This window comes from Schistocerca gregaria, chromosome 8 (genome assembly GCF_023897955.1).
Source record: "Schistocerca gregaria isolate iqSchGreg1 chromosome 8, iqSchGreg1.2, whole genome shotgun sequence".
Lineage (NCBI taxonomy): Eukaryota > Metazoa > Arthropoda > Insecta > Orthoptera > Acrididae > Schistocerca > Schistocerca gregaria.
In genome coordinates this window covers 78,574,417-78,601,343 of record NC_064927.1, presented here as the reverse complement: position 1 = coordinate 78,601,343, position 26,927 = coordinate 78,574,417, and the positions used below count along the sequence as shown (strand labels likewise).

At 39.1% G+C, this 26,927-nt stretch overlaps 1 protein-coding gene across 5 annotated transcripts in view; it reads left to right on the top strand.

Moving 5' to 3' along the window:
• LOC126284041 (bifunctional heparan sulfate N-deacetylase/N-sulfotransferase) overlaps window positions 1–26,927 on the top strand; it is a 1,095,215-nt gene that overhangs the window by 1,055,726 nt on the left and 12,562 nt on the right. For all 5 annotated transcript variants that reach the window (XM_049982613.1, XM_049982616.1, XM_049982612.1 and 2 more), the window contains 4 exons: window positions 2,838–2,964; window positions 4,152–4,303; window positions 17,872–18,048; window positions 19,712–19,832. In XM_049982613.1, coding sequence (XP_049838570.1) covers window positions 2,838–2,964; window positions 4,152–4,303; window positions 17,872–18,048; window positions 19,712–19,832 — 577 coding nt within the window. The remainder of the gene's footprint in view (window positions 1–2,837; window positions 2,965–4,151; window positions 4,304–17,871; window positions 18,049–19,711; window positions 19,833–26,927) is intronic.

Below are 26,927 nucleotides of genomic sequence, written 5' to 3'. Positions count from 1 at the left end.
ATTAGTGACTGCTGGTGTCATTCGGATACAGACTGAACACGGAGAGGGACACTTCCTGGCTTGAGCCCTAAAACATCGATGGTAGCAACGTGTTGAATCTTTCCTCTTCTTAAAATATTTCTGATTCGTACATCCACTGTCTTGTTGGTGTGTACCCTTTGCATCTTCTACCAGTGCACTACCTTTTTCTGCAACACTTCTGTCTGCTCTTTCAAGTGTTCTTACTGCCTGTTAACATCTGTTTGTCACTCTTTTCATATAGCCACAGTCTCTTACATGTTGCTTTCCTCATGCAGTTTAATTGCACTCAGTGCGTTTGTCTTGTCCAACATTACGTACACTTTGTCTACAACCAGAGTTATCGTGTTGGTGTCAGTACTGCTGTAGGTAACAACAGCTGCTTGCACCATAACTGGCAGCTGTGCTGTCCACACTTGACATAGTGTGGCATCTGATAACTCCTCTTCACTGGTGATATGTCATAAATGTTGGCAGAATTCTGCTAGTCTTCTGTTGCCTATCTGCTTTCTGCACAATACTTGCTCTACTGACTTACATAACCAATCGATTAGCATATTCCTTAGCTGTGTATACTGTTGTTTTTGGTAGTGGTTTCAATACGACACCTGTGACCATAGCAGCAGCTCTATTGTCGAAACTGGTTACAGGTAGGTCTAACATTGCCACCTGTAATTCTGGTTTGTCAGTTAAGAACCACGGAGTTTGCCTTCTAGGCCTGACTTACAACTCTTATTTGTCAGCATGTCTGTGTATTGAATCTTAGTCTTTTCTCAGTGATTGTGGGCATGTCTCTTCTCTTGCTTGCATTTCTGTTGCATCTTCGAGATCCTTAATCTGTTTGTGCAAGTTCTCTTGTACATTTAACAGATGCAATGGGCCTTGAGCTCAATCGACTTCTTGATACAATTTCATATGACTCTGTGTTGTCTCTGTTGCCTGTGACTTTTTCTGCATTTTTGGGGTCTCGAGGATGTAGTGATCCTGCATGTTCATCATTTAACAGTGAAAACCATCTTGTAGAGGCTACAATGAAAGTTTTTAATTTTGCATAACTCACTATTAAAACTGTTGAAGGTGAACTAAACAAGTCTAAGAGTAGTGTCCAGTTCCAAAGAGTAAACATGTTGTCAACAGCGTCCATTTCAGACATGTAAAATACACTGTGTGTGCAGTGATTCCCACAAAAAGCTCATTTGGTATTCCTGATTATCCTGGCTGTTTCCTTTCTTTGTTGTTTAAATTGATCATAATCTTCAATTTTCTTTGAGCATTTCCATTTTCCCCATTTTTTTGCCCTTTCTACTATAGGTTATATGCATATTTCATTCTACCATATTTTCCTTTTATTTTTTTATATACCCAAATGTTTTCTGTGCAGCATTATTAGTAGTTTTGGATATTTATTGCTGGGTGCCATGTTTAGCAACTTTAATTTTTTCTTGATAGTTTTTAATTGATTCTTTTGTTATAGTAAGTCTACCTGTACTAATTTTTATTAATGTTTGTGACTTTCTTTTTTCTTTAGTTGGTAGGAGTTTGGCTTTAATTTTAGAAAAATAATGATTAGAATCAGATTCACCATTCCTTATTACTTTCACATTTACAGCTTCCATTGTACTTTTTTGTGAAATAACCAAATGATCCTACTGAAACTCTCCTAACATTGGGTTGAAAGATACTTAAGTTTTAGCTTTTCTTGGGAGTTTTCTAAAAAAGACTGAGTTTCATTGCAAGTGAGAGCTTTGACAGAAACTGATTAGCCTCATACCATTTGCATAGTGGAATTTTAGATGTTTCAGATATTAGGATCCCAGAATTCCTCTTTTTTGTGGATTTTTCCTGTTGACTTCATTTATTGGTGCATGGCAATTAACAAATGAGTATATCTTGTTTTTGCATTTAACTGATAAGAAAGACATTCTCTCTGAGGTGGACTTAAAGTCTGTTACATTTCCTATTATACTCTGATGAACATAGAAAGCTGTGCCCAATGATGGCATCTGATTCATAATTTTGATTGCTGGTTTGCCTTTGAAGATTCTGTAGTTACACGTATCTACTGCATTTGCTATTAGAAATCATGTTTCTTGAACTGCTACAATTTGAGTTTTGTTTTTCTCTAAAAGTATTACTAGTTCATTTTCTTTACAAATGTTGATTAGAGAATTTACATTTGAAGTGCCTAAAAAGAACTTCACTTTGAATTTTATTTTAGAAGGATTCCAAGGTTTCTTTGATTCAACCTGCTGATTGCAGTTGTTAGGACTTCTCAGAACCCCTGGTCCTAGTGCACTGTGTGATGCAGTGGTGGATTTCTCTCTCACATTACCACCTGGGGTAAAGCATTCATTTTGCAGACTTTCCATGCTGCAGTTGAAATTGTATTGAACAATTTTCTTTTACAGTTTTCCATTTTGTGTACTAGATGGGTTACTGATCACATTTCTGTGCAGGCTAGAGAAACGTATGTGTGTAACAAAAATTTTTTTTCACTTTTATCATTTTGTTGGCCTCCCTCTTATGCATCATTACAGAGTTCAAGTACTTAAACATATTTACTTGACACCAAATTCCAACCATCCAATAGTAAATATATAAAAAGCACCCTAATCAGCTGTTTGCAGTGAAGTAATAGCACACACTCAAAAATAACTGGCGAGAAGTAACTGGTGAAACTGAAAGCTTAAGTAACCACCCATGTTTTCGGTGCCTATCCACTCTGGTGTAAAGTGAAAGTTTGTTTTCTCAGTAATGCTATTTTTGATGTTGTTATTTGTGCTATTAGCATTTTTGTAACTTGTAAATTACTTTTTCAGGTACATGAACTTCTTTCCTGTCCCGAAGAATGGCACTGCAAAGTACTTATTTGAAAAAAGTGCCACTTACTTTGATGGTGATCTTGTACCGAGGAGAGCAAGTGCTCTGCTTCCTCATGCTAAGCTTGTAAGTGTTTCTGTTTCTGTACATAATATAGCCACTTAACTTTTTTTTCTAGTGAGACATACACAACGAAAATAATGCTTTTAAATAATTAATTCCTTTTATATCACTGGCTAAGAAAGAAAATGTTTTCATAAAACTGAACCGTGTAACCATACTGGTAAATCTCTGGTGTCTGATCAGAATTCAATAAATATAGTAACATTTATGAAAACTGCAACAGCAATAGGAACGCATGTGATTGAAATGAGCATAAATCCTAATTTAACTGCTCAACACTACAGAAATTATTATGATTACTAATTTGTGCATGATAATGTAGACTTTGAGAGTCCAGTACACTGCAATCGGAGCTTCTGAACATTGTGGCATAGATTGGAGGGTAAAGATGTATTCATCTGGAAAATCCCTCTGTAAGGTTTGTATTTGAGTCAATAATGTCTTGACACTGATTGTTGGAGGATCATGATAAGAAAGTCATCAACAAATTGAATCCAGACCTGTTCAGTGTGTGATATATTAGGTGGACAGATCTATAGCATAAGGTGTTTTCCAGAGGAAATTGGACTGTGGGTTGTCTGAACCAGGAGCAGTACCGAGGCTCAAAAAACTTTTCTGGTGTAGTGCTTGTTGGAGTTTAAATTCTATGTTACTTCCAGTGGTGCCCAAATCATTACACTGGGCAATTTTTTGATATGCTGCTTAATAATGGATTGTGATTACCAAATTTTCTTTATTATTTTGCAACACATGTTTCATGCAAGAATCATATTTCTTGTGTTTGCCTTCCTTGCTCTTAAAACAGATGGTAATTTTTTTACTAGTTTTGCATCTTGCTGTATCTTGTGTGATTCCAACTATTTAAAAATATTACACTGAATCATTTTTGGTAAATCATATCATTAATTAGGATTAGGAAACAGCGAATGTAATGTGTGTGTGTTAGTAATTGTTTTGTTTCTATATTTATGTTCCTGAGGATACAATGGTCACTTTGTGACTTGATTTGTGAGTAGAAAGAAACTCTGTGTGAAAAGAGAGCTGAAGTTTGATGTCTCAGTGAAAATTATTCATTTTTCAATTCCAAAATTGTCAAAGCACTAATTCACAACAGGTATATGTAAAGTGTGTCTGTGTGTGAGTGTGCATGTGTAGGAGTTTAAAAAATTTTTGTGTTTGTTTTTGTGAAGGTTACAATTCTGATATCTCCAGCAAAGAGGGCTTACAGCTGGTATCAGCACACTCGAGCTCACAGAGATCCAGTGGCACTCAACTACTCATTCCATCAGGTCATCACAGCCAGTGATACGGCACCCAAGCCACTACGAGAGCTTCGCAACAGGTAAAGTGTTTATTACAGTTATTAGCTTTATTTTATTTTCATTCCTGGTCTCTCGCTTTGACGTTTATGTTGCTGTGCTTCTCACAACAATTGTGAACATGTACTTCTATCACTAATGTCCTCATAATTAGGTATGTTAAATCTTGTCCTCCAACATATGCCAAGATACATAGTGTGAAAGTGAACAGCTGCCAAAAGCAGAAGTATAAATGATTCCCAATATGTGGAAGCTGGGGTACATCAAAATTACCAAAACAGGCATTAATGTATCTTTCAAGGAAGGTGAGTGGAATTTTGATTAAGCAGCAAAGATATATTAGCAGAGACAGATCAAGCACTGTAGTTATGGTACTACAAATTGTGACTCTCTGTTACTAAAATTTTACTGATACATAATCATTACTATGCATGAAAATATAGGGATACCATACAAATTCATAAATATGAGATAAACTTCAACAGGAAAGAAGCAGGTTTCAAATTAGAAAAGTTGATATTAAATAAAGCAGACAGCAATAACTAAACTGTTCAACTGTTTGGCTTGACTTTGAAATCTCTGACAGGATTTATTTTATATAAGTGAGGTGGCTTTTACATAGATATGCATCAGAACTTCACCTGTTCTGCTTCTAGTGCTCACAGATGTGTTGGTTGAACATCTGGTGAAAGTATTGAGAGAATTTACAGTACATATTGATTGAATAGCCTGATTTCTATATCTAGACTTAGTTCTTTCAACGCTAGGCAGCATATTGGGCAACAAGCTTCCTCCAGCAAACTTGGCTGCCAGGATTTAAGCTTCCTCCCACTTCATGTCTATGCATAGAAGACCCTTTGTAAAAGATCATTCCCAATGTTATGAGCTCTTCCTCTGCTTCTGTTTCCACCCTTTGGTTTCCACAACAGTTCCAAGTTGGGGATTTTTCTGTCTTTAAAGCACAGAAGATGCCCTGCAGGCTTCAGTCTTCTTTCAGCAATGATTTTGTGCAGGCTTCTTCTCAGCACTTCATAATTTGAAACATGATCACAAAAACTGTTATTCAGTGTTCTGCTCAAGCGTTATCAGTGGAAAACAGTGAGCTTGTGTGCTGATTTTGGTCATTTGATTTTATGTGCTTATTTTTGCTTCAAGCATCAGTGGTGGAAAACACTGAGCATATGTGCTGATATTGCTGACATTTTCCAAGTCTCATAAGTATACACTGTATGCCCATTGGTAGGATGACAGAGGAGTACTGCAACTTGAGTCTAGATACAGATTTCTGAAAATTAGGGAGATGGTAAGGAATTTCACATAGGCTTACAATATTCCACAGTGATTCTTGATGTAAAATGTCAAAAACTTTTTAAAAACTGATGAAGTTTAATTGCACTGAATTTTATGCATTGTTCTATTATGTTTCACAGAAAAAGTATTTGTTTGGAGAAGGATTTTATAATTCAGAAGCTGGTCTGTTCTTCTCATAGCCAATAATCTGAAATTTTAGAAGAACAAGGCAAAAGACTTCACTTGGCACCAAGATAAACATATACCTCTTCAGTTTGTACACTCAGTTAGGTTCCCTTTCTTTGGTGGTTTAACAATGATGCCTCACCTCCAATATTCCTGAACTTGCGTTGTTTGCTGATAGGTATTGAATAGTTTAGTACAGTGATGAATTAAGTCCAGACTTTCATTTTTCAAAATTTCCACTGAGGTGTCATGCAAACCAGCTGCTTTACTGCTTTTAAGTGTTGTGATTGTTGCACACATCTTTGCTTATGTGATATCACCTGTCTTTACCATTATCTACAGTACTTTTGAAGTTGCAGGCATGAAGCAGGTTGAGCTGGTTTGAGATTTCTTCAAAGTACTCAACTCATCAGGCAGCTTGTTCAGCTTTTATGATCAGAAGTTTACCATTTTCATCCTTTATGGGGCCATTTGAAATACTATAGGCACCAGGAAGTTCTCAAATTATAGGGTATAATGTCCTGATGTCATTTCGAGATGAAGCATTTTGTGCTGTTATTTGAACTTGACTTTCAAGTCCACTCAGACTGAGAAATAGTCTGTACTTACATGTGCAGCATGATAGGTTCATGTGTCTCACAAAGATGACTTCCACTGGCTATGTATACAAACATTGTAAATCAAATTTATTATGCTTGTATAAATTGCCAGTGGAAGTCATCTTTGTCGGAGTGGAGCTGAACGTCAAGTTCAAATAACAAAATGCCAACAATCTAAGCAACCATTGGACTTGGGAAAGTTTAAAGATAAGGAAGTAAAAAATCCATTTGTCTCAACCTTAAAAACTGATTCCTGGTACTTCAGTATCTGCTTGATGAGGCTGAAATGCAATGGTTTAAATTGAAGAGTGATGTTAGTACACGTGCGGAGGAGACAGTTGGATGTAGGAGAGGAACACAGAAAGAGTAATGGATTCAAAAATGGACTTGGCATCTGACAGATTAAAGAAAGATGTCAAAGCAACAGTATGAGCAAACTAAAGATTAAGAAGAGCTTCAGATAGCTAAATGAAAATATGCAGAGTTAGACAGCTAAGTCAAAAGCAGTTACAGAGCCAACAAAAAAGAATATTTTGAACATACAGCAGAAAGAGACAAAATGATGCCTGTCAAAATAACATCAGGGCCTTATACTGTATTATTCCACAACTTACTGTTGCCTATAGTATTTCAAATGGACCCATAAAGGATGAAAATGGCAAATTTCTGATCATAAAATCTCAACAAGCTGCCTGATGGGTTGAGTAGTTCACCAGGTCTTCTTATGTATCATTTTATGTAAAAAGCTGGGTTGACCCGCTAAGTCTTTCCTAACCCAAAGTTCTGGGTTACTTTTCCATAACTCTCCCCATTTTGTAAACCCTACCAGTCTTTTTGGTTAATCCCTTTTTCCCTTCCTTTCAAGAAGAAGGAATGACTGACTCTGAAAACTTGCACACTTCCTTAACTTTTATATGTGTTCTCCTGCTACAGCTTGGTGAGTAATTATTTATCCAATTACATTTTCAAATATATCTGTCAGTTCCGTCAAAGAAGGAAAACTGGGGGATTATTAGTACAGTGGTAGGATTGAGTGTATGAATAACATACAAAAAATCCTCACCTGTGGGATGTGAGCATGGTGTTGGGGCTTTTAAAGGTCACTTTTTTACGTTTCTTTTGAACAACTCAAAAACCACAGCTTCTGGTGGAAATATTTTCCAGCACAAAATTAAACTACAGTGGAACCTCACTTAACCAGCACCACCCATAACACACAGTTAAAAAAGGGTGAAAAAATGGTGAAAATATGACTTGCTTAAAAGAGTATAATGAGATGCAGTGATTTAGTGTGACGTCACCAGCCGTTCATGCGTGGTGGGGGAAACATTCAACAATATGAACTCCTTTCATTGTTGGCAGCAGCATATGAACAATGTCTTTAGTACATACTGCAGTCTGGGTTTAGTGCTATGTCTGCTACCATCTTAGTGAAGCTTGTGTTCACCCAGTGGTTTTTTTGTGTGTAAATTTAAATAACCTTCATAGAAATGTCCTTGAAGATAAAATCACAGGAGGACGACCAAACAGAAAGAAAATAGTCTTCGAAATGAAACATAAAATCACTGTAAAACATGAACATGTTGCGAGTAGTGCTGATTTAGCATACACATACAATCACTCTACATGAACTATTTGCACTATCCTCTAGAACAAGGACAAGATTAAGGAGATAGATGGTTCAAAGGAAGTGACTAGAGAATGTAAACAATGTTGCTCCTTATATGGATAAATGAAAAACAATTACAAGGCAACACTATTAAACAGAACATCATTTGTGAGAAGGCGAGACTGATTTTTGCTGACCTCATTAAGAAGATGCCAGGATCATCAGCAGCTGAAGAAATGTTTAATGTAAGCTGTCGGTGGTTTGTGAGGTTTAAGAGAAGAACTGGCATCCACAATGTTGTGAGGCATTGCAAAGCAGCCAGCTTTAACATAAAGGCAGCAGAGAATTTCATCACCAAGTTCAAGATGCTCGTAGATTCTGAGGGTTATCTGTCACAATACATTTATAATTGTGTCGAGATGGGTCTGTTCTGGAAAAAGATGCCAAATTGCACATTTATAGCAGCAGAGGACAATGCATTGCATGGTCAGAAGCCAATGAAAGGTTGCCTTACATTGCTAAACTGTGACCAGTACAAGCAGTGATTTGTAAATTAAACCACTGCTTGTTTACCGTTCAGAAACTCCATGAGACTTCAGGAAGTCTAAAGCTCAGAAAAGCAGATTAATTATGATGAAGAGGTCTAATAACAAGGCTTGGGTGATGTGATCTTTTTGTGTTTGGTCCTTCGGTGAAAATATGCTTGCCTGAGATAATTCTGCCTCTCCATAGCTTGCTTGTTATGGAAAATTCTTCAGGCCTACAAGACCACCTCCTTGAAGAATTTCAGTTCATCAAGATCCATTTTCTGCCTCCCAACACAATTCTGTTACTCCAGCCTATGTACCAGTGGATTATTTCTAACTTTAAGAAGCTCTACGCCAAATCATTCGTTAAGGTGGTGGTGGTGGTGGTGGTGGTGGTGGTGGTGGTGGTGGTGGTGGTGGTGGTGGTGGTGGTGGTTGGTGTTTAATGTCCCATCGACGACGAGGTCATTAGAGACGGAGCGCAAGCTCGGGTTAGGGAAGGATTGGGAAGGAAATCAGCCGTGCCCTTTCAAAGGAACCATCCCGGCATTTGCCTGAAATGATTTAGGGAAATCACGGGAAACCTAACTCAGGATGGCTGGAGATGGGATTGAACCGTCGTCCTCTCCAATGCGAGTCCAGTGTGCTAACCACTGCGCCCACCTCACTCGGTCACTCGTTAAGCATTGTTTTGAGTTGACTGAAGCTATGAATCCCACTCTCAGAGAGTTTTGGAAATATCACTTCAACATAGTTGCTTGCATCAAGAAGGTCAAAAAGTTGTGAGAAGGGTTACCAAGAGAGCCCTCACTTCTACTTGGAAGAAGCTTTGGCTGGAGTGCATTTTCAAATGTATTTCAGTCCGTACCTGTGGAGCCTGTAGTCAACAAGATTGTGTCTGTGGCCAAGGGCATAGGATAACAATGATATCAATGAGCTTGTGGAAGATCACAGCCATGAAATGACTATGGAAGCACTTATGGAGTTGCAGTATGTTTCACAGCAGGGAGTTGTGAATAGGAGTTCTTCAGAGGAGGAGGAGGAGGAGGAGGAGGAGGAGGATGCAGCGGCGGTAACAGCAAAGCAGCAATCTTCTGTCACAATAAGAGGAATTCTGAAAACATGGGAATCATTTGCATTGTACATTGATCACCACCACAATAACACAGCAACTATGTTCACTACAAATTTATTTGACGATAATGCTGTGTCACATTTTTGCCAATTGTTGAAGCATCAGCAGAAACAAGTGACTATAAATAGCTTCATGGTAAAAAGGAATTAGTTATGTATAATGAATAATAAAGTGCATAATACTGCATGTATAATTTTCTTTGAATAAATGGCGTGAATAAGAGAAAACTTTTAATACTTTTTCTGCATAGAACAAATTGTGGTATTTTACACTAATTTATATGGAATAAATTCTTTCACTTAATGAGTGTTTAGAACTATGAGTAAGATTCTGGAACGAATTGTGCTCGCTATGCGAGGTTTCACTGTACATTAAATTTTTTATTCATTTTTCCTATAGCGCTAATAGTTTCCATGTTGTGGGAAATAGGAAAATTGCAGATTATTAAAAATAGTATTTTAATTATATAAAATTACTGTTTAATGTTAAATGAAGTGGGTTAAGAACAAATATTAAATGTCTGCACAACATCTAACTGCAGCAGTGCCATATTAAGGGATAAATTGCGTTTTTTTTGGGGGTGGGGGTGGGGGGGGGGTGGGTGGGGGGGGGGGGGGAGGCAGCAAGGTAGAGGAGGCAGGGACAGAGGTTACAAGCATGAGGGAAGCTGGTTAGTAATTCTGCATTTTTTTGACCATTCAAGAAACTATCCTTGAAAAGACTTACCTACCAAACTTACTCTAGCAGTCTACTACATGTTTCTAGGTAATTTTACATCTACAGTGGAGCACCTCCGTTACAAAGATGACCAAAGTTGTGAAGCCTGGGCAGCATATCCTTTTGCCGCTCACTTGTTCTAGCTCATGAGACCTGTCTCTCTCTCTCTCTCTCTCTCTCTCTCTCTCTCTCTCTCTCTCTCTCTCTCTCACACACACACACACACACACACACACACACCCTTCCTCATGCCCCTCCATCCCTCTCTATCTCTCTATCAGTTGCTAGTTGTTAGGTGTTACTAGCACTCTTCTCCTATCCATGATTTCTAAGTTGTGAAGTCTTCCATTTCCTAACAACGTTACCTCCTAGTTACTTTACAGTTGAGGTGCTCAACTCTGTAAAATTTCTGAAGTGCTTTATGACTTGTAAGACCTTTCTTTACTTTACGACTTGTAAGACCTTTTGTTGTACATATATTAATTTTAATTTAAAGCCTAGATTTTATAAGTGCATACATGATGATTTACTTGTTGAGGAATGATTTGCCCAGTTAAGTTTAAAATACAGTGTTACTTAACATCCACTATATTGATCATGTCACTTTTTACATATCTCTCTGCACCTAAAAACTTAATAAATGCTCTGCAGGTGTTACTACATTCACATTATGTTTGCTTGCTGTTCTTTGATGTACTTGCACACACCACTCTCCATATTTTTCTACCTGATCAAGTCTGTTCAGTTTTTATGGCCTTGTACAACCTATTTAAGGATTACAGTGCCAGAAGAGCTCTGTACATTTGGACAATGGAATCAGAACAGTTGATCTTGAAGTTTTGCATGATTCGATGGCTAGAGAATGTAGATGTTGCTGAGTGCACTCGAGTAACTGCTTCCATATCTGTGAATAATTGTTGCAAAGGTATAACACAAAAAACAAACTGAAATGTACTAGCATCATCATCCCAAGAACAAGCTACTCAGTCCAAAAATCGCGTTTTTCAAGACTCTTGCTCCAGACTTTCCTTCTTCAGCTATTGACCAGCTTACGTATTGTTATTGTTTTGCTCTTCCCCATGCCAGCTAGTATTTTCCTCTAAGTATTGTCTCAAGTTATGTTTTTTTTTTTTGGCAGTGGGTGTATAAATAGTAATTGTTTTATTTTAATTTAAATCACATTAACAGCAGCTGTATGATTATGGCATTTCACAGAACTGAGATTTTGAGCAGCAATGTAACAATGTTAGCTGCTGAAAGTGATGGCTCATTTCTTGTGGGACCTATTCTTGGCTCACTTGCCTCTTCTCATCTACCCAACTCATTGCCATGTCTCTTCCCCCGTCATCCTGTCACTGAGTCACTTTGAGATGAATAGCGATGGTGAGTGACTGATTGTGTTCGTCCCATCCTTAATTGCCACTCCAGCTCCACTCAGGTAGAATGCTGAATGCTTACAAGGATCTCTAGACCTTGTGGTGGGTGCTCACAGCCTTACGTAATTGGGTGTTGAAATATTGTACAGTATGTTCAGAGTTTTGAATAAAAACAATGTAAAAGCTGTAGTGTCACTCTTCAAGAAAACATGACACTAACTAAAGCTAAGTAGAAATTTTACTTTATAAATGTTCTCCTAAATTGCTGCAGCCATGATCATGCAATAAAACTTAAACAAAAGTCCTATTGCAAAATGTGTTAGTGAAAGGTTACAGGTTTTATACTTCCGTGAACTTTAGGGAACAAAACCCCAGAAACCACGTGTTTTGGAAAAATCTTTGATGTGCTTCAGCATTGGACCTGCATATATGTGTAATATGGAAGTAGAAATACAAATTGCATAAAACAAACAGTTTAGTTTCTGAAGCACTGGAATAGAGATTCAGATCCGCTTTTGTCAGCCAATCATGGCTTAGGTCGTGTGATCTCACCAGCCAATGACAGCACATATTCAGAGCATAGGACATTTGATGTAGTCAACCAATAGCAACAGCACTGTTTTTTCATGGTAACACATACATTCCTGAAATACCATTAAGCATTCAGTACTGATAAAGTGGGAACCATGACTCCCAAAGTAATATTCAAACTTTGCAGTAACAAACAAAGCAATGCTTTCACATGCCTTTAATGTTGAGGGGAGTCAGCATACTAGTTTCCCCAAAAGACACAGAATTGTAATAAATAGTAATGCTTGCAGCATTCATGAGAAGAAATATTTCACAACAGTTATGCCCAGTGGGCAAGGTTTATTGAGCCTCAATGAAAAAGTGATGTAATGTTTCTTTTGAGTTATATGATTGACGAAACATGTATTCAGCCAGGTAACACATGCAATGTTCAATGCACAGCAATTAAATGTATAATTGTGCTTGTCAGAAATATTCAGCTTCTGCAATTTAAGCTGTGCTCCTAGCTTCCTGCCTAATCATGCCCTCAGAGAAAAAACAGCAAAAAATTGTTAATGACCAACACTATGTGTGAAAGAATAGCTTTCCTTATAGCTGTACTGTATGTATATTAATTTAAACCATTAACTTTTCCTCTTTGTGTGGTTGTGATACTTAACAGTGATGTGTCCTATGCTCTGAATATGTGCTGTCATTGGCTGGCAAGGTAATATGACAAGGGCTATGAGTAGCTGACAGAAGTCCATTGTCAACACAATTTCTGTTTGAACACTCCAGAAGCTACCGTGATTTAATTAGTGGAATCTGTATTTACACTTTCACAAAATGAAAGTAAGCAGTGCACATATTGCTGTGCATCAAAGATCTTTCCAAAATGCATTGTGTTTTGCTGGATTTCATTTCCTAAATTCCCAGGAAGTCCTACGCCAGTATACGACCTTTACCATGCGAAGGACAGATAAGTTTTACAGCTTTGAGGGAAAGTGCACTGTTGCTTAACCATGTAAAAAGTGTATCTTGCCTCATGTATAGTGCATTTTCACCCAGGAAAAAGCGTGTTTTTAACTGGGAAATGTGGAAAAAATCAAGGAATTTGTTTTTTCTTGCTCGCATACCCATACCGGTTGTGGACAAGATGTCGTACATATCGATCTAAGCCGTACAAATGGTGTCGGTTGAGCAGTTTATTCTGTGAGATGTACAGTGAGAGCTGTAAGGTTGTCAGACACAGAGGTTCCAGTGGGGCTACTCACGGAGACAATGATCCCCGGTTAATAGGATTAGCTGGGGGCATAAGTGGAAGTAATGCCACAACAGGTTGGCATCACAACTGAGAATGTGATCCAGCCAGCCCTGTTGCGTTTTCCAGTGTCCTTGTCCATGGCTTTGGCTACATGGATCCCCATAGCAGGAAAATCATCCACCACCTGTAGAGTGTCTTTGTCCTCTGTCCAACTGAAAGCACAAGATACCATCTCAGTCAAACACCAGGCCAGGGCCCATTGGGAGACGGGACAGGGCATTTGCATTTGTGTTGAGTGGTACTGTGGAAGTGGATTTCTTAATTATAAGTGCTGAGAAAGAGTGCCCAGCACTGGTATTGGTGGGCAGTCTTCTCAGGTAGCTTTGCCATAGGACCTAAGAGGGAGATCAATGGCTTAAGACCCACAATAAGGTAGGACTTTGTTCTATATAGAAATATATGAAATTTGTTGAGCACAAAGATGATGTCGATGGCCTCTTTTGCAATTTGTGAATATCTCTTCTGTGCAGCGTTGAGCATCTTAGATCCAAACACAACTGGATATTCAGATCCAACCTCATCTATGTGCCAGGATGGCTGCCAGGCGCCATATATATGTACGGATGGATATGTGTGTGTGTGTGTGCGCGCGCGCGAGTGTATACCTGTCCCTTTTTTCATCTAAGGTAAGTCTTTCCGCTCCTGGGATTGGAATGACTCCTTACCCTCTCCCTTAAAACCCACATCCTTTCGTCTTTCCCTCTCCTTCCCTCTTTCCTCATAAAGCAACCTTGGGTTGCAAAAGCTTGAAATTTGTGTGTGTTTGTGTGTTTTTTATTGTTTATAATGTCTTTATCAATATACCAACAGTTTCGTTTGGAAGTTACAGCTTCTTGGTTTTTAGATATATGTTTCCCACGTGGAATGTTTCCCTCTATTAAATAAGCAAAGGAGTTGAAGACATGGTTTCAGTGATGTCGAAGACTGTCAATTTATTTAGCTCAATCTTGGTAGCATCCTGCAGTGCAAGGGACACAGGTCGTACAAGGAAGAAGTGAGGTCACTTTGATTTCTTTAATGTAATTCACAACGGTAAAGTTCTTTGCTTTTCCCATAACCCCAGAGGAAATGTGAGAGTACTCCAACTTCCCAAAATGGTACTTGTTCCAAGAACGTGTGGACCGAATCTTTGATGATAAATCCGAAAGCTGAAAAAGAGTGGCAGACAGACTCCGGATGTCCTTCCTTCCGGCAAGCCTTGCACTGTGCTCGCCTGTCGGGGCAGTCTTCTCTGACATGTGTTTGAAAACAGTGGGCGTGATGGAGATGAGCACTGGTCTGGAGGCTGGGACTTCTTTCCTTGTTTATGAGGTAGAGTCGGAGCGCAGCAGTGTTTGTGCTCTACTGTTGCCACATTTGCCGTATCGGCAGAGTTGGAGCCCTCTCCCATGTCTTTTGTGACGGCCGCTCCTCACCTCAGAATTATAATTGGTGGCCTGTGGCTATGTCTGTCCTCCAAAGTAGGGTCCTCATATTGAAGAGCTTTCTGATGAACCTCTGTATCTAGAGCTGCTCAAATGACGGTGTCCCTAATCATTGCCTCTGCATATGATTCCTTATATACTGTGGTTACAAAATGACATTTCCTGCTGAGTCCCTGCAGTTTAACAATCCGTGTGTGGTATGTCTGGCCAAGCTGTTTACCTGTTTATGACACCAATAAAATTCTACACGGGATCCAGTGACATGGTGAAAGTAGGTAATTAATAGAGCATGCATTTCATAAAAGGTCAAGTTTGTTGTTTTGTGAGAGGGGTCAGTTTGCTCAAAAAGTGGCGTGTACTGGGTGAGATCCATGACAGGACTACCAATTATACTGTCTCTGGACACAATCTTACTGCACTGTCATAGCAGGAGAAGAGGTGATACTCCTAAGTGGTGCATTCCGGGTGGCGGGGTGGGGGTGGGGGGTCCTAACAAGCTTACTGGTGGACTTGAGTGAAATAAAATAGCTCTTGTGGACCAAACATACCCTATGTGGTTAACTGCCATAGTTGTAAATTGGAGCTTGCTCCAGCTAAGGTTAATTACCTTTGAAAGTCAAATATGGAATGGTCTTTTAGAAAAAAAAATACCAGTGTCCTGCCCAAAAAGGCAGGTAAAGACTACATTCAATTTGATGGATACCCGACTAGGCAGCCAAATGCATAGTGACACACAAAAAGAAGATTCAATATAAGCAAATAAATTGTATAGCAACACAAGACATAAACTCAATACTTAAGACCAGAAAACTCAACAATTTCACAGAGGAGTTAAACAAACAAGAACTTTTAATAGCAGGGCTTCAAGAAATGAGAAACACTATATAGGACCCATTCAAATTTTGAGGAGACAGATATTTGTAATGGGAAACCAGGACAGAGGGTTAATTCCCAAAATGGAACAGGATTTATAGTGAACATAAAAATAATAGATTCAGTAACCAATTTTCATGCAATATCTCTAAGAATTGCAACTGTGACTTTTAAAATATTGAATAAAACCTAAAAATTATAAATGCTCATGTCCCTACAAATGAAAAAAAAATTTTTCTAACAAAACAAAGGATGAAGTAGATACATTTTGGGACCTTCTCGAACGAACTGTGAACAGAATAAATAAAAGGAAAGTAAAAATCTTATTGGGAGACTTCAGTGCCCAGCAGGGAAAAGAAAGGAAATATAAAGATATAATTGGAAAATGGAGTTCACATAACTTCACAAACAAGAATGCCCAAAGACTTGCAGAATTCTGCATAGAACACAAACTTATTTCTAAATCAACATACTTCAGGTGGATTCCAAGTAAACTTGAATCATGGAAACACTCAGACTGGAGGAAGGGCGAGTGGCAGCTAAATCATGTCTGTATAAACAAAAATTTTCATAATGGAATGTACAGTGCTAAAGTATTGAGAGGAGTCGACACAGGCTCAGACCAAGACTTAATTAAAATTAAAATCAAATTCACTTAATTGAAGGAAAAGAATGAAGAAGCTAATAAAGCAAGGAGGTATGACCTACACCACCTAATTAAAAATAACAAATACCAGAAAATAATACAAGCCATTAAAATAACAGATAACCTAGTCCTCAGTCTCACAAGTCAGGTTATCCTGCAGCATGATTTGTTGGGTTGGGCAGCTTTGCTGATGATGATTCAGTCTGTTCCAGTGTGAACTGGCAGGCTGTTGTTGCATAATCAGAAAGGCAGTGGATGGTAAAGGCACCTTCTTTTTTTGTAATATTTAACCAATAAAAATTTGTCACATTTTAGGCCTCGGTGCCTGATAATAATGTCTCAGCTGTATAGAATGCTCCCGAATGAATAACTCACTGAAAGTGGCGTAGTTTGACTGTGGTAGAAAGTGATTTCTTGTTACGTATATTCCAAATGATTGTGTAGGCCTTAAACAGTTTTTCTGTATGAGATTTTTTGCTTTATTTGACATTGTTAGTCTTCCCAGTCATTTCACTAAGTGTTGGTTAGTGAACTTGAGTGATGTTATGATATTCAGTGATGCTATGTAATCGACAAAGATAGGAATTCTTTATGGATTCTTTTATTTTTTGTTCCCATAGTTATGCCAAGTATTCTTTCAGCAATATTGTCATGGGCTTATTTAGTACCAGATTGAAGGGGTGTCTTAGATAACACACCCCATTGCCTCAAGCCCATTTTTCTAACAATGATTTAGAAATTTTGCCCATGAATCTTACTTTAGAAATAGTTTTCTTGAAGTCTGTTTGGCTAAATTAGTTGTTTTTTTATCTGCGTCATATTCACGCAGTGCTGTAAATGGAGTGTCACTGTCAGTTAAGCCATAGGGTTTTCTAGAATCCACAAATAAGGCCACTGTTCAAATTGACCAGTAGTGCTGTAGTATCACTTTCAGACTCCGGATATGTTCTGCACAAAGTCAGCCTTGTCAAAAGGCTGTCAGGTATTCACCTGCCTTACATTCTGTCTATTGCCTTAATATGATAAGAAAGGCATGAGACAATACTTCTGCCTGAAGAGTAATTTACCGGGACCATCTTGTCACTCATATATTTTTACAGTGTTGTCTGTCAGTCATGAATTTTCCTCTGATCTCCAGTATTTCAGGAATTACACCATCTTTGCTTTCTTCGGTCTGAATTACAATTAAATAAAATGTACTTCCTTGGTTACTTTGCATGGCCCAGACATTCTTCCTAGTCAGTCTGTGAACTATTGCTCGTGTAATCTAATGTAACTGAATGCAATGTTCTCAGTCTGTATTTCAGTTTTGTGAATGAGCTGTTTAACTCAGAAATATTTACATCTTAAGAAGAGGTGTGTTTGTTTTTTGCAGGTGTCTAAATCCTGGAAAATATGCACAGCACCTTGAGAGGTGGCTGACATACTATCTCCCGAACCAGCTGCATATAATTGACGGTGATCAACTACGATCAGATCCGGTAGAAACTATGAATGACTTACAACGTTTCTTGAAAATACAGCCAGCATTTAACTATTCCCAGCACTTGAGGTAATTTTGATCATACAATTTCATAATCTTCATGTAGAAATTCAATAATGAAAAATCCATGATGGAATGTAACAATGTTATTTCATAATCTTCATGTAGAAATTCAATAATGAAAAATCCATGACAGAATGTAACAATATTATGAAAACGATAGTTGCTACTTGCCATATAGCGAATGAAGATGCTGAGGCCAGGTGCCCTCATCAGCCAGACACTGCTGTTATGTGTGCATCAGTTGCATTTGCACGGGTGTATGTGTGCATGTTCTATCTCTGACAAAGGCTTTGTCGTCCGAAAGCTCATTTTTTGACAGTGTTCCTTTTGTGCCTATCTGTGACTCAGCATCTCCACTATATGGTGAGTAGCAACTATTCCTTTCATAATATCTTTATGTAGAAATTAATTTTTCAGATATATTGTCAATTGGTGGTCCTGTAACAGATTATTGAAAGTTTATAAGAGTAATGTCTTTATATTACTGACTATTGCTGGAATAAGATTACATATGTCGAAAAAAATAAGATGATCACGTCCTGGAGGTTTTAGTGTAGAGTCTAAAGTCAAATAAGACTTGTCAGTTGATATCTTTGGAATGTGCTCAGCGTATTATGAATAGCATGTTTTCTGTGGATCTGATTGTGTTTAAATATACAGAGTGTAGCATCACTTGTTGGAGAAAAAAATGAGGGGAATCAGGTTGTGCCACTGTGAAGATCTTTAGAAACATTCCAAAGAAACTAAATTTTCTGATTTGTGCAACCACTACAATTTAGATTTTCAGTGATTTGCTAAGCACTTTAACCTTGTCTTGTAACTTGAACTCCGTTTGTTGAACTGTGTTTTTTTACACACATAATTTATGTGCACATACGCATCATCAGTACTTATCACTTACAGGAAGGAGGAAATAAAGAAACAGTTTTTGTACTAAGTAAGGCAGCACAACTGTGACACACTTTTATAGTATTCCAGGTGTGCCAGCTAAAAATTTATATTCCTTGAGTTAGATTTCCAGTGCTTCATAGAACATTTGGGATGGTTAGTTTAACAAGGTCAAAGTCATTACTTTCCACAGTTCTTATGATCATTAGCTCCTATCAGCAATGAGGTAATAAAGTGCGTGTGTGTTTTCAGTATATTCGGATATTGTCAACAGAAAGATTAACAGTTACACTTTCAGCGAATCTTTGAGGAATATTTTATCTCGCACACAAGTTTGGGAACAATACAAAATTTGTAAAGATTAAATATGCCTTTTTGTTCAGTTGTAAAAGTGTTACATATAGCAGATATTTGGTTACTGTAGACACATAGGATATATTAGCATAGCGTCAACCCAACTCGTATACCGGTAAGCAACTTTGTACCCATTGACAATGGCGTTACCTGTTTGCAGTTGGAATGTTCCAGAATAATTGCTTCATAGATCAGACAGTTTCCTGTGTAACTTTAAAAATTTTACTGGCCTGAAAGGGTATTTTTGGACATAATTTTCGTGATTGGAAATGTGTTTCTGTGTTTGGTACAAAAGTTTTTGTGAGAAAGGGAATATCAATTTTCATTTATGAGGAAAGGAAGTGTATACTATGTTGTATCTATAAATGAATTTTCATGTAATTCATAACTGAAAAACCTTTTTTTAAAAATGTTTTCTGTTACACAGATATGATCCCAAAAAGGGTTTCTTCTGCCAGGTGATAAATGGAGATCATACAAAATGCCTTGGACGCAGCAAAGGGAGGCAATACCCTCCAATGGAAGAAAAGTCATACAAGTTGTTGCAGGTGTGTTTCATGTTAATTAACATCTTCTTTTTATCAAACCAATAATAAGAAGAATAATTTTCAAAAGAGAGATAATGTTTGAAATAAGTGAAGCAGAAAAATTCAGTTGTGCACAATTCCAGTTCACTCCATATGACTGTGTACTCACACTTCCCGTTTTGTGTTTCTGCTTCTATATGACATACTGACCTGTTTGCTGCATATCAAAGAAAATATTCAGAGTTCACACCAGTGCATTGTATTGTGTGTTACCAGTCACCTATTCCTCACAACAGAGATTTCTAGAGCGTTGCCATGGTCACTCTGTGAAAGCGGACACCATATTTTTTCCTCTAAATATAATTTTGGATAATAATCCTGGATTTTGTTAAAATGCCTAACTTTAATTTTGCTTCTTCTTAGTGTCCAGCTTCTTGTCATGCATTCCATGGTGTTTTGCAGCTGTAACCATGTAACAAGATGTAGATTAGATTATATAACCATGTATGTTTGCTAGATTTAAGTAAAATGAACTGTGCTGCACACATAAGCCGTGGACTGCACTTAAACAGAAACAGAAAGGCCAAACTACTCTCTCAGTTAAGTGAACTGTTTGAGTAAGCTATTAAGGACGAGGATGAGGATGAACAGGCAGGCAGTGTCAGTGCTCCTGCCACTCATGCCCCCACTTAATCCTCTCCCCTGTCACACTGCACGTGTCAGCAACAATTACATTAAATTATGCAAGTTGTTAGTCACATGTCCATTCATTGACATCTACAGCTATGAGGATACTCTGTAAATCACATTTAAGTGCCTAGCAAAGGGTTCATTGAACCACCTTCACAATTCTCTATTATTCCAATCTTGCAAAGCCTGTGGAAAGAATGAACATCTATACCTTTCCGTGCAAGCTCTGATTTCCCTTATTTTATCATGGTGATCATCTCTATGTATGTCAGCATCAACAAAATATTTTCACATTCGGTGGAGAAAATTGGTGATTGAAATTTTGTGAGAAGGTTCCGCTGCAATGAAAAATGCCTTTCTTTTTTTTTAATGATGTCCATCCCAAAGCCTGTATCATCTCAGTGACACTTTCTTCCCTATTTTGCGATAATACAAAATGTGCTCCCCTTCTTTGAACTTTTTTGATGCACTCTGTCAGTCCTGTCTGGTAAGGATCCCACACCATGCAGTGGTATTCTAAAAAGAGCACAGACAAGCATAGTGTAGGCTGTCTCTTTAGTAGACCTGTTACATTTTGTAAATGTCCTGCCAAAAAAAAATGCTGTCTTTGGTTAGTCTTCCCCACAACATTTTCTGTGTGTTCCTTCCAATTTAAGTTGTTTGTAATTGTACACTCCTGGAACTTGAAATACGAACACTGTGAATACATTGTCCCAGGAAGGGGGAACTTTATTGACACATTCCTGGGGTCAGATACATCACATGATCACACTGACAGAACCACAGGCACATAGACACAGGCAACAGAGCATGCACAATGTCGGCACTAGTACAGTGTATATCCACCTTTCGCAGCAATGCAGGCTGCTATTCTCCCATGGAGACGATCGTAGAGATGCTGGATGTAGTCCTGTGGAACGGCTTGCCATGCCATTTCAACTTGGCACCTCAGTTGAACCAGCGTTCGTGCTGGACGTGCAGACCGCGTGAGACGATGCTTCATCCAGTCCCAAACATGCTCAATGGGGGACAGGTCCGGAGATATGCTGGCCAGGGTAGTTGACTTACACCTTCTAGAGCACGTTGGGTGGCACGGGATACATGTGGACGTGCATTGTCCTGTTGGAACAGCAAGTTCCCTTGCCAGTCTAGGAATGGTAGAACGATGGGTTCGATGATGGTTTGGATGTACCGTGCACTATTCAGTGTCCCCTCGACGATCACCAGAGGTGTACGGCCAGTGTAGGAGATCGCTCCCCACACCATGATGCCGGGTGTTGGCCCTGTGTGCCTCGGTCGTATGCAGTCCTGATTGTGGCGCTCACCTGCACGACGCCAAACACGCATACGACCATCATTGGCACCAAGGCAGAAGCGACTCTCATCGCTGAAGACGACACATCTCCATTCGTCCCTCCATTCACGCCTGTCGCGACACCACTGGAGGCGGGCTGCACGATGTTGGGGTGTGAGCGGAAGACGGCCTAACGGTGTGCGGGACCGTAGCCCAGCCTCATGGAGATGGTTGCGAATGGTCCTCACCGATACCCCAGGAGCAACAGTGTCCCTAATTTGCTGGGAAGTGGCGGTGCTATCCCCTACGGCACTGCGTAGGATCCTACGGTCTTGGCGTGTATCCGTGCGTTGCTGCGGTCCGGTCCCAGGTCGACGGGCACGTGCACCTTTCGCCGACCACTGGTGACAACATCAATGTACTGTGGAGACCTCACGCCCCACGTGTTGAGCAATTCGGCGGTACGTCCACCCGGCCTCCCGCATGCCCACTATACGCCCTCGCTCAAAGTCCGTCAACTGCACATACGGTTCACATCCACGCTGTCGTGGCATGCTACCAGTGTTAAAGACTGCGATGGAGCTCCGTATGCCACGGCAAACTGGCTGACACTGACGGCGGCGGTGTACAAATGCTGCGCAGCTAGCGCCATTCGACAGCCAACACCGCGGTTCCTGGTGTGTCCGCTGTGCCATGCGTGTGATCATTGCTTGTACAGCCCTCTCGCAGTGTCTGGAGCAAGTATGGTGGGTCTGACACACCGGTGTCAATGTGTCCTTTTTTCCATTTCCAGGAGTGTATTTCCTAGGTATTTAGTTGAATTTATGGCCTTTAGATTTGACTGATTTATCATGTAACTGAAGTTTAATGGATTCCTTTTAGCACTCCTGTTGACGACCTTACACTTTTCATTATTTAGGGTCAATTGCCAATTTTCACAGCATACACATATGTTTTCTATATCATTTTGCAATTTGTTTTGATCTTCTGATGACTTTATTAATCAATAAATGGCAGCATCATCTACAAACAACCTAAGACGGCTGCTCAGATTGTCTCCTAATTCACTTATGTTGGTAAGGAACACCAAAGGGCCTACAGCACTACCTTGGGGAATGCCAGAAATCACTTCTCTTTTACTCGATGACTTTCTGTCAATTACTACGAGCTGTGATCTCTCTGACAGGAAATCACGAATCCGGTCTCATAACTGAGACAGTATTCCATAAGCAGGAAATTTTGCTACAAGCCACTTGTGTAGTACAGTCTCAATAGCACTCAGCACTTTGTGTGAGTAAAGACCTAGTTGTGTTTCATAAAAATGATGTTTTCTAAATCTGTGTTGACTGTGTGACAATAGACCATGTTCTTCAAAGTAATGAAATCCTAAACTCAGATTGGAATGTATACCGCAGAGACAGGCTGGACAGTGTAGCGGGGTGTGTGTTTATAGCGATAAGAAGTGCAATAGTATCGAAGGAAATTGACGGAGATCCAAAATGTGAAATGATTTGGGTGAAGGTCATGGTTAAAGCAGGCTCAGACACGGTAATTGGATGTCTCTATAGGCCCCCGGACTCGGCAGCTGTTGTGACTGAGCACCTGAAGAATAATTTGAAAACTATTTCAAGTACATTGCCCCACCATGTTATAGTTCTGGGTGGAGATTTTAATTTGCTGGATATAGACATGGAGACTCAAACGTTCATAATGGGTGGCAGGGACAAAGAATCCAGTGAAATTTTTTTAAGTACTTTATCTGAAAACTACATTGAGCAGTTAAACAGAGAACTGACTTGTGGTGATAACATAAGACCTTCTGGTGACAAACAGACCCGAACTATTTGAAACAGTTAACACAGAACACGGAATCAGCGATCATAAAGTGCTTACGGCATCAATGATTTCAGCCGTAAACAGAAATATTAAAAAAGGTAGGAAGAAAACATATAGTGTTGAGGATCAGTGGACAAAGTTCAAAACCATCGTACAATATGCATTAGATGAGTATGTGCCAAGCAAGATCGTAAGAGATGGAAAAGAGCCACCGAGGTACAACAACTGAGTTAGAAAACTGCTGCGGAAGCAAAGGGAACTTCACAGCAAACATAAACATAGCCAAAGCATTGAAGACTAACAAAAATTACATGAAACAAAATGTAGTGTGAGGAGGGCTATGTGAGAGGTGTTCAATGAATTCGAAAGTAAAGTTCTATGTACTGACTTGGCAGAAAATCCTAAGAAATTTTGGTCTTATGTCAAAGCAGTAGGTGGATCAAAACAAAATGTCCAGACACTCTGTGACCAAAATGGTACTGAAACAGAGGCCAAAATACTAAATGTCTTTTTCCAAAGCTGTTTCACAGAGGAAGACTGCACTGTAGTTCCTTCTCTAGATTGTCGCACAGGTGACAAAATGGTAGATATCGAAATAGACGACAGAGGGATAGAGAAACAATTAAAATCGCTCAAAAGAGGAAAGGCCGCTGGACCTAATGGGATACCAGTTCGATTTTACACAGAGTATGCGAAGGAACTTGCCCCCCTTCTTGCAGTGGTGTACCGTAGGTCTCTATAAGAGCGTAGCATTCCAAAGGATTGGAAATGGGCACAGGTCATCCCTGTTTTCAAGAAGGGACGTCGAACAGATGTGCAGAAATATGGACCTATATCTCTAACGTCGATCAATTGTAGAATTTTGGAACATGTATTATGTTCGAGTATAATGACTTTTCTGGAGACTAGAAATCTACTCTGTAGGAATCAGCATGGGTTTTGAAAAAGATGGTTGTGTGAAACTCAGCTTGCACTATTCGTCCATGAGACTCAGAGGGCCATAGACACGGGTTCACTGGTAGATGCCATGTTTCTTGACTTCCGCAAGGCGTTCGATACAGTTCCCCACAGTCATTTAATGAACAAAGTAAGAGCATATGGACTATCAGACCAATTGTGTGATTGGATTGAGGAGTTCCTAGATAACAGAACCCAGCATGTCATTCTCAATGGAGAGAAGTCTTCCGAAGTAAGAGTGATTTCAGGTGTGTTGCAGGGGAGTGTCATATGACCGTTGCTATTCACAATATACATAAATGACCTGGTGGATGACATCAGAAGTTCACTGAGGCTTTTTGCAGATGATGCTGTGGTGTATCAAGAGGTTGTAACAATGGAAACTTGTACTGAAATGCAGGAGGATCTGCAGCGAATTGACGTATGGTGCAGGGAATGGGAATTGAATCTCAATGTAGACAAGTGCTGCGAATACATAGAAAGATAGAGCCCTTATCATTTAGCTACAATATAGCAGGTCAGCAACTGGAAGCAGTTAATTCCATAAATTATCTGGGAGTATGCATTAGGAGTGATTTAAAATGGAATGATCATATAAAGTTGATCGTCGGTAAAGCAGATGCCAGACTGAGCTTCATTGGAAGAACCCTAAGGAAATGCAATCTGAAAACGAAGGAAGTAGGTTACAGTGCGCTTGTTTGACCACTGCTTGAATACTGCTCAGCAGTGTGGGATCCGTACCAGATAGGGTTGATAGAAGAGATAGAGAAGATCCAACGGAGAGCAGCGTGCTTCGTTACAGGATCATTTAGTAATCGCGACAGCATTACGGAGATGATAGATAAACTCCAGTGCAAGACTCTGCAGGAGAGATGCTCAGTAGCTTGGTACGGGCTTTTGTTAAAGTTTTGAGAACATACCTTCACCGAAGAGTCAAGCAGTATATTGCTCCCTCCTAAGTATATCTTGTGAAGAGGCCATGAGGGTAAAATCAGAGAGATTGGAGCCCAAACAGAAGTATACTGACAATCCTCCTTTCCACGAAAAATATGAGACTGGAATAGAAGGGAGAACCGATAGAGGTACTCAAGAGTACCCTCCGCCACACACTGTCAGGTGGTTTGTGGAGTATGGATGCAGATGTAGATAGATGTAGAATTTGTTAGTGACTTGTGCAACTTTATACTCTTTGGGTACAGATCTTTCATCTAGCAAATGGTTGTATATGATTGTTAAACTCTGAAAGGAACCTGATTGGTATACAGTCTGGGCCAGAAGACTTTCTTTTATGCAATTATTTAAATTGTTTCACTGCTCCATAGATATATATTTCTAAGTTACTAATGTTTGCAGCTGTTCTTGATTTGAATTATGGAATATTTACTTCATCTTCTTTTGCGAGGGAATTTTGAAAGGCTATGTTTAGTAACTCTGCTTTCACAGCACTGTCTTTGATCGTAGCTCCATTGCTATTGCGCAGAGAAGGCTTTGATGGTGTCATGCTGCTAGCATACTTCACATATGACCAGAATCTCTTTGGATTTTCTGCCAGGTTTTGAGACAAAGTTTCATTGTGGAAACTATTATAGGCACCTCGCATTGAAGTCTATGCTAAATTTCGAGCTTCTGTAAATCATTGTCAGTCTTGGAGATTTTGTGTCTCTTTAAATTTGATGTTTGTTGTTGTTGTTGTTGTTGTTGTTGTTTCTGCAATAGAATTCTGGCCTGTTTTGTGTACCGTGGGGGATCAGTTCCCCGTCATTTGTTAATTTATTTCGTATGAATCTCTCAATTGCTGCTGATACTACTTCTTTGAATTCATCTGGTCTATACATAGATTGTTAATTTGGAAGGAATGGAGATTGTCTCTCAGGAAGGAATCAAGTGAATTTTTATCAGGTTTTTTGAATAGGTATATTTTTTTGTGGGATTTGGAAGTTACAGTATTCAATCTCGCTACGACAACCCTTTGGTCACTAATGCCTGTATCCATTTTGATGCTTGTTATTAACTTGGGATCATTTGTTGCTAAGAGGTTAAGTATGTTTTCACAACTGTTTGCTATTTGCGTGGGCTCATGTACTAAGTGCTCAAAATAATTTTCTGAGAATGTGTTTAGGACAATTTCGGATGATGTTTTATGCGTACCTCTGGAATTAAACATGTATTTTCGCCAACATATTGAGGGTAAATTGAAGTCACCACCAACTATAATTGTCTGAGTCGAGTGTGTTTGAAATCAAACTAAAGATTTCTTTGAATATATGAGCAATTGTATCATCTGAATTGGGAAGTCAGCAAAAGGATCCAATTATTATTTTATTCTGGTTGCCAAGAAT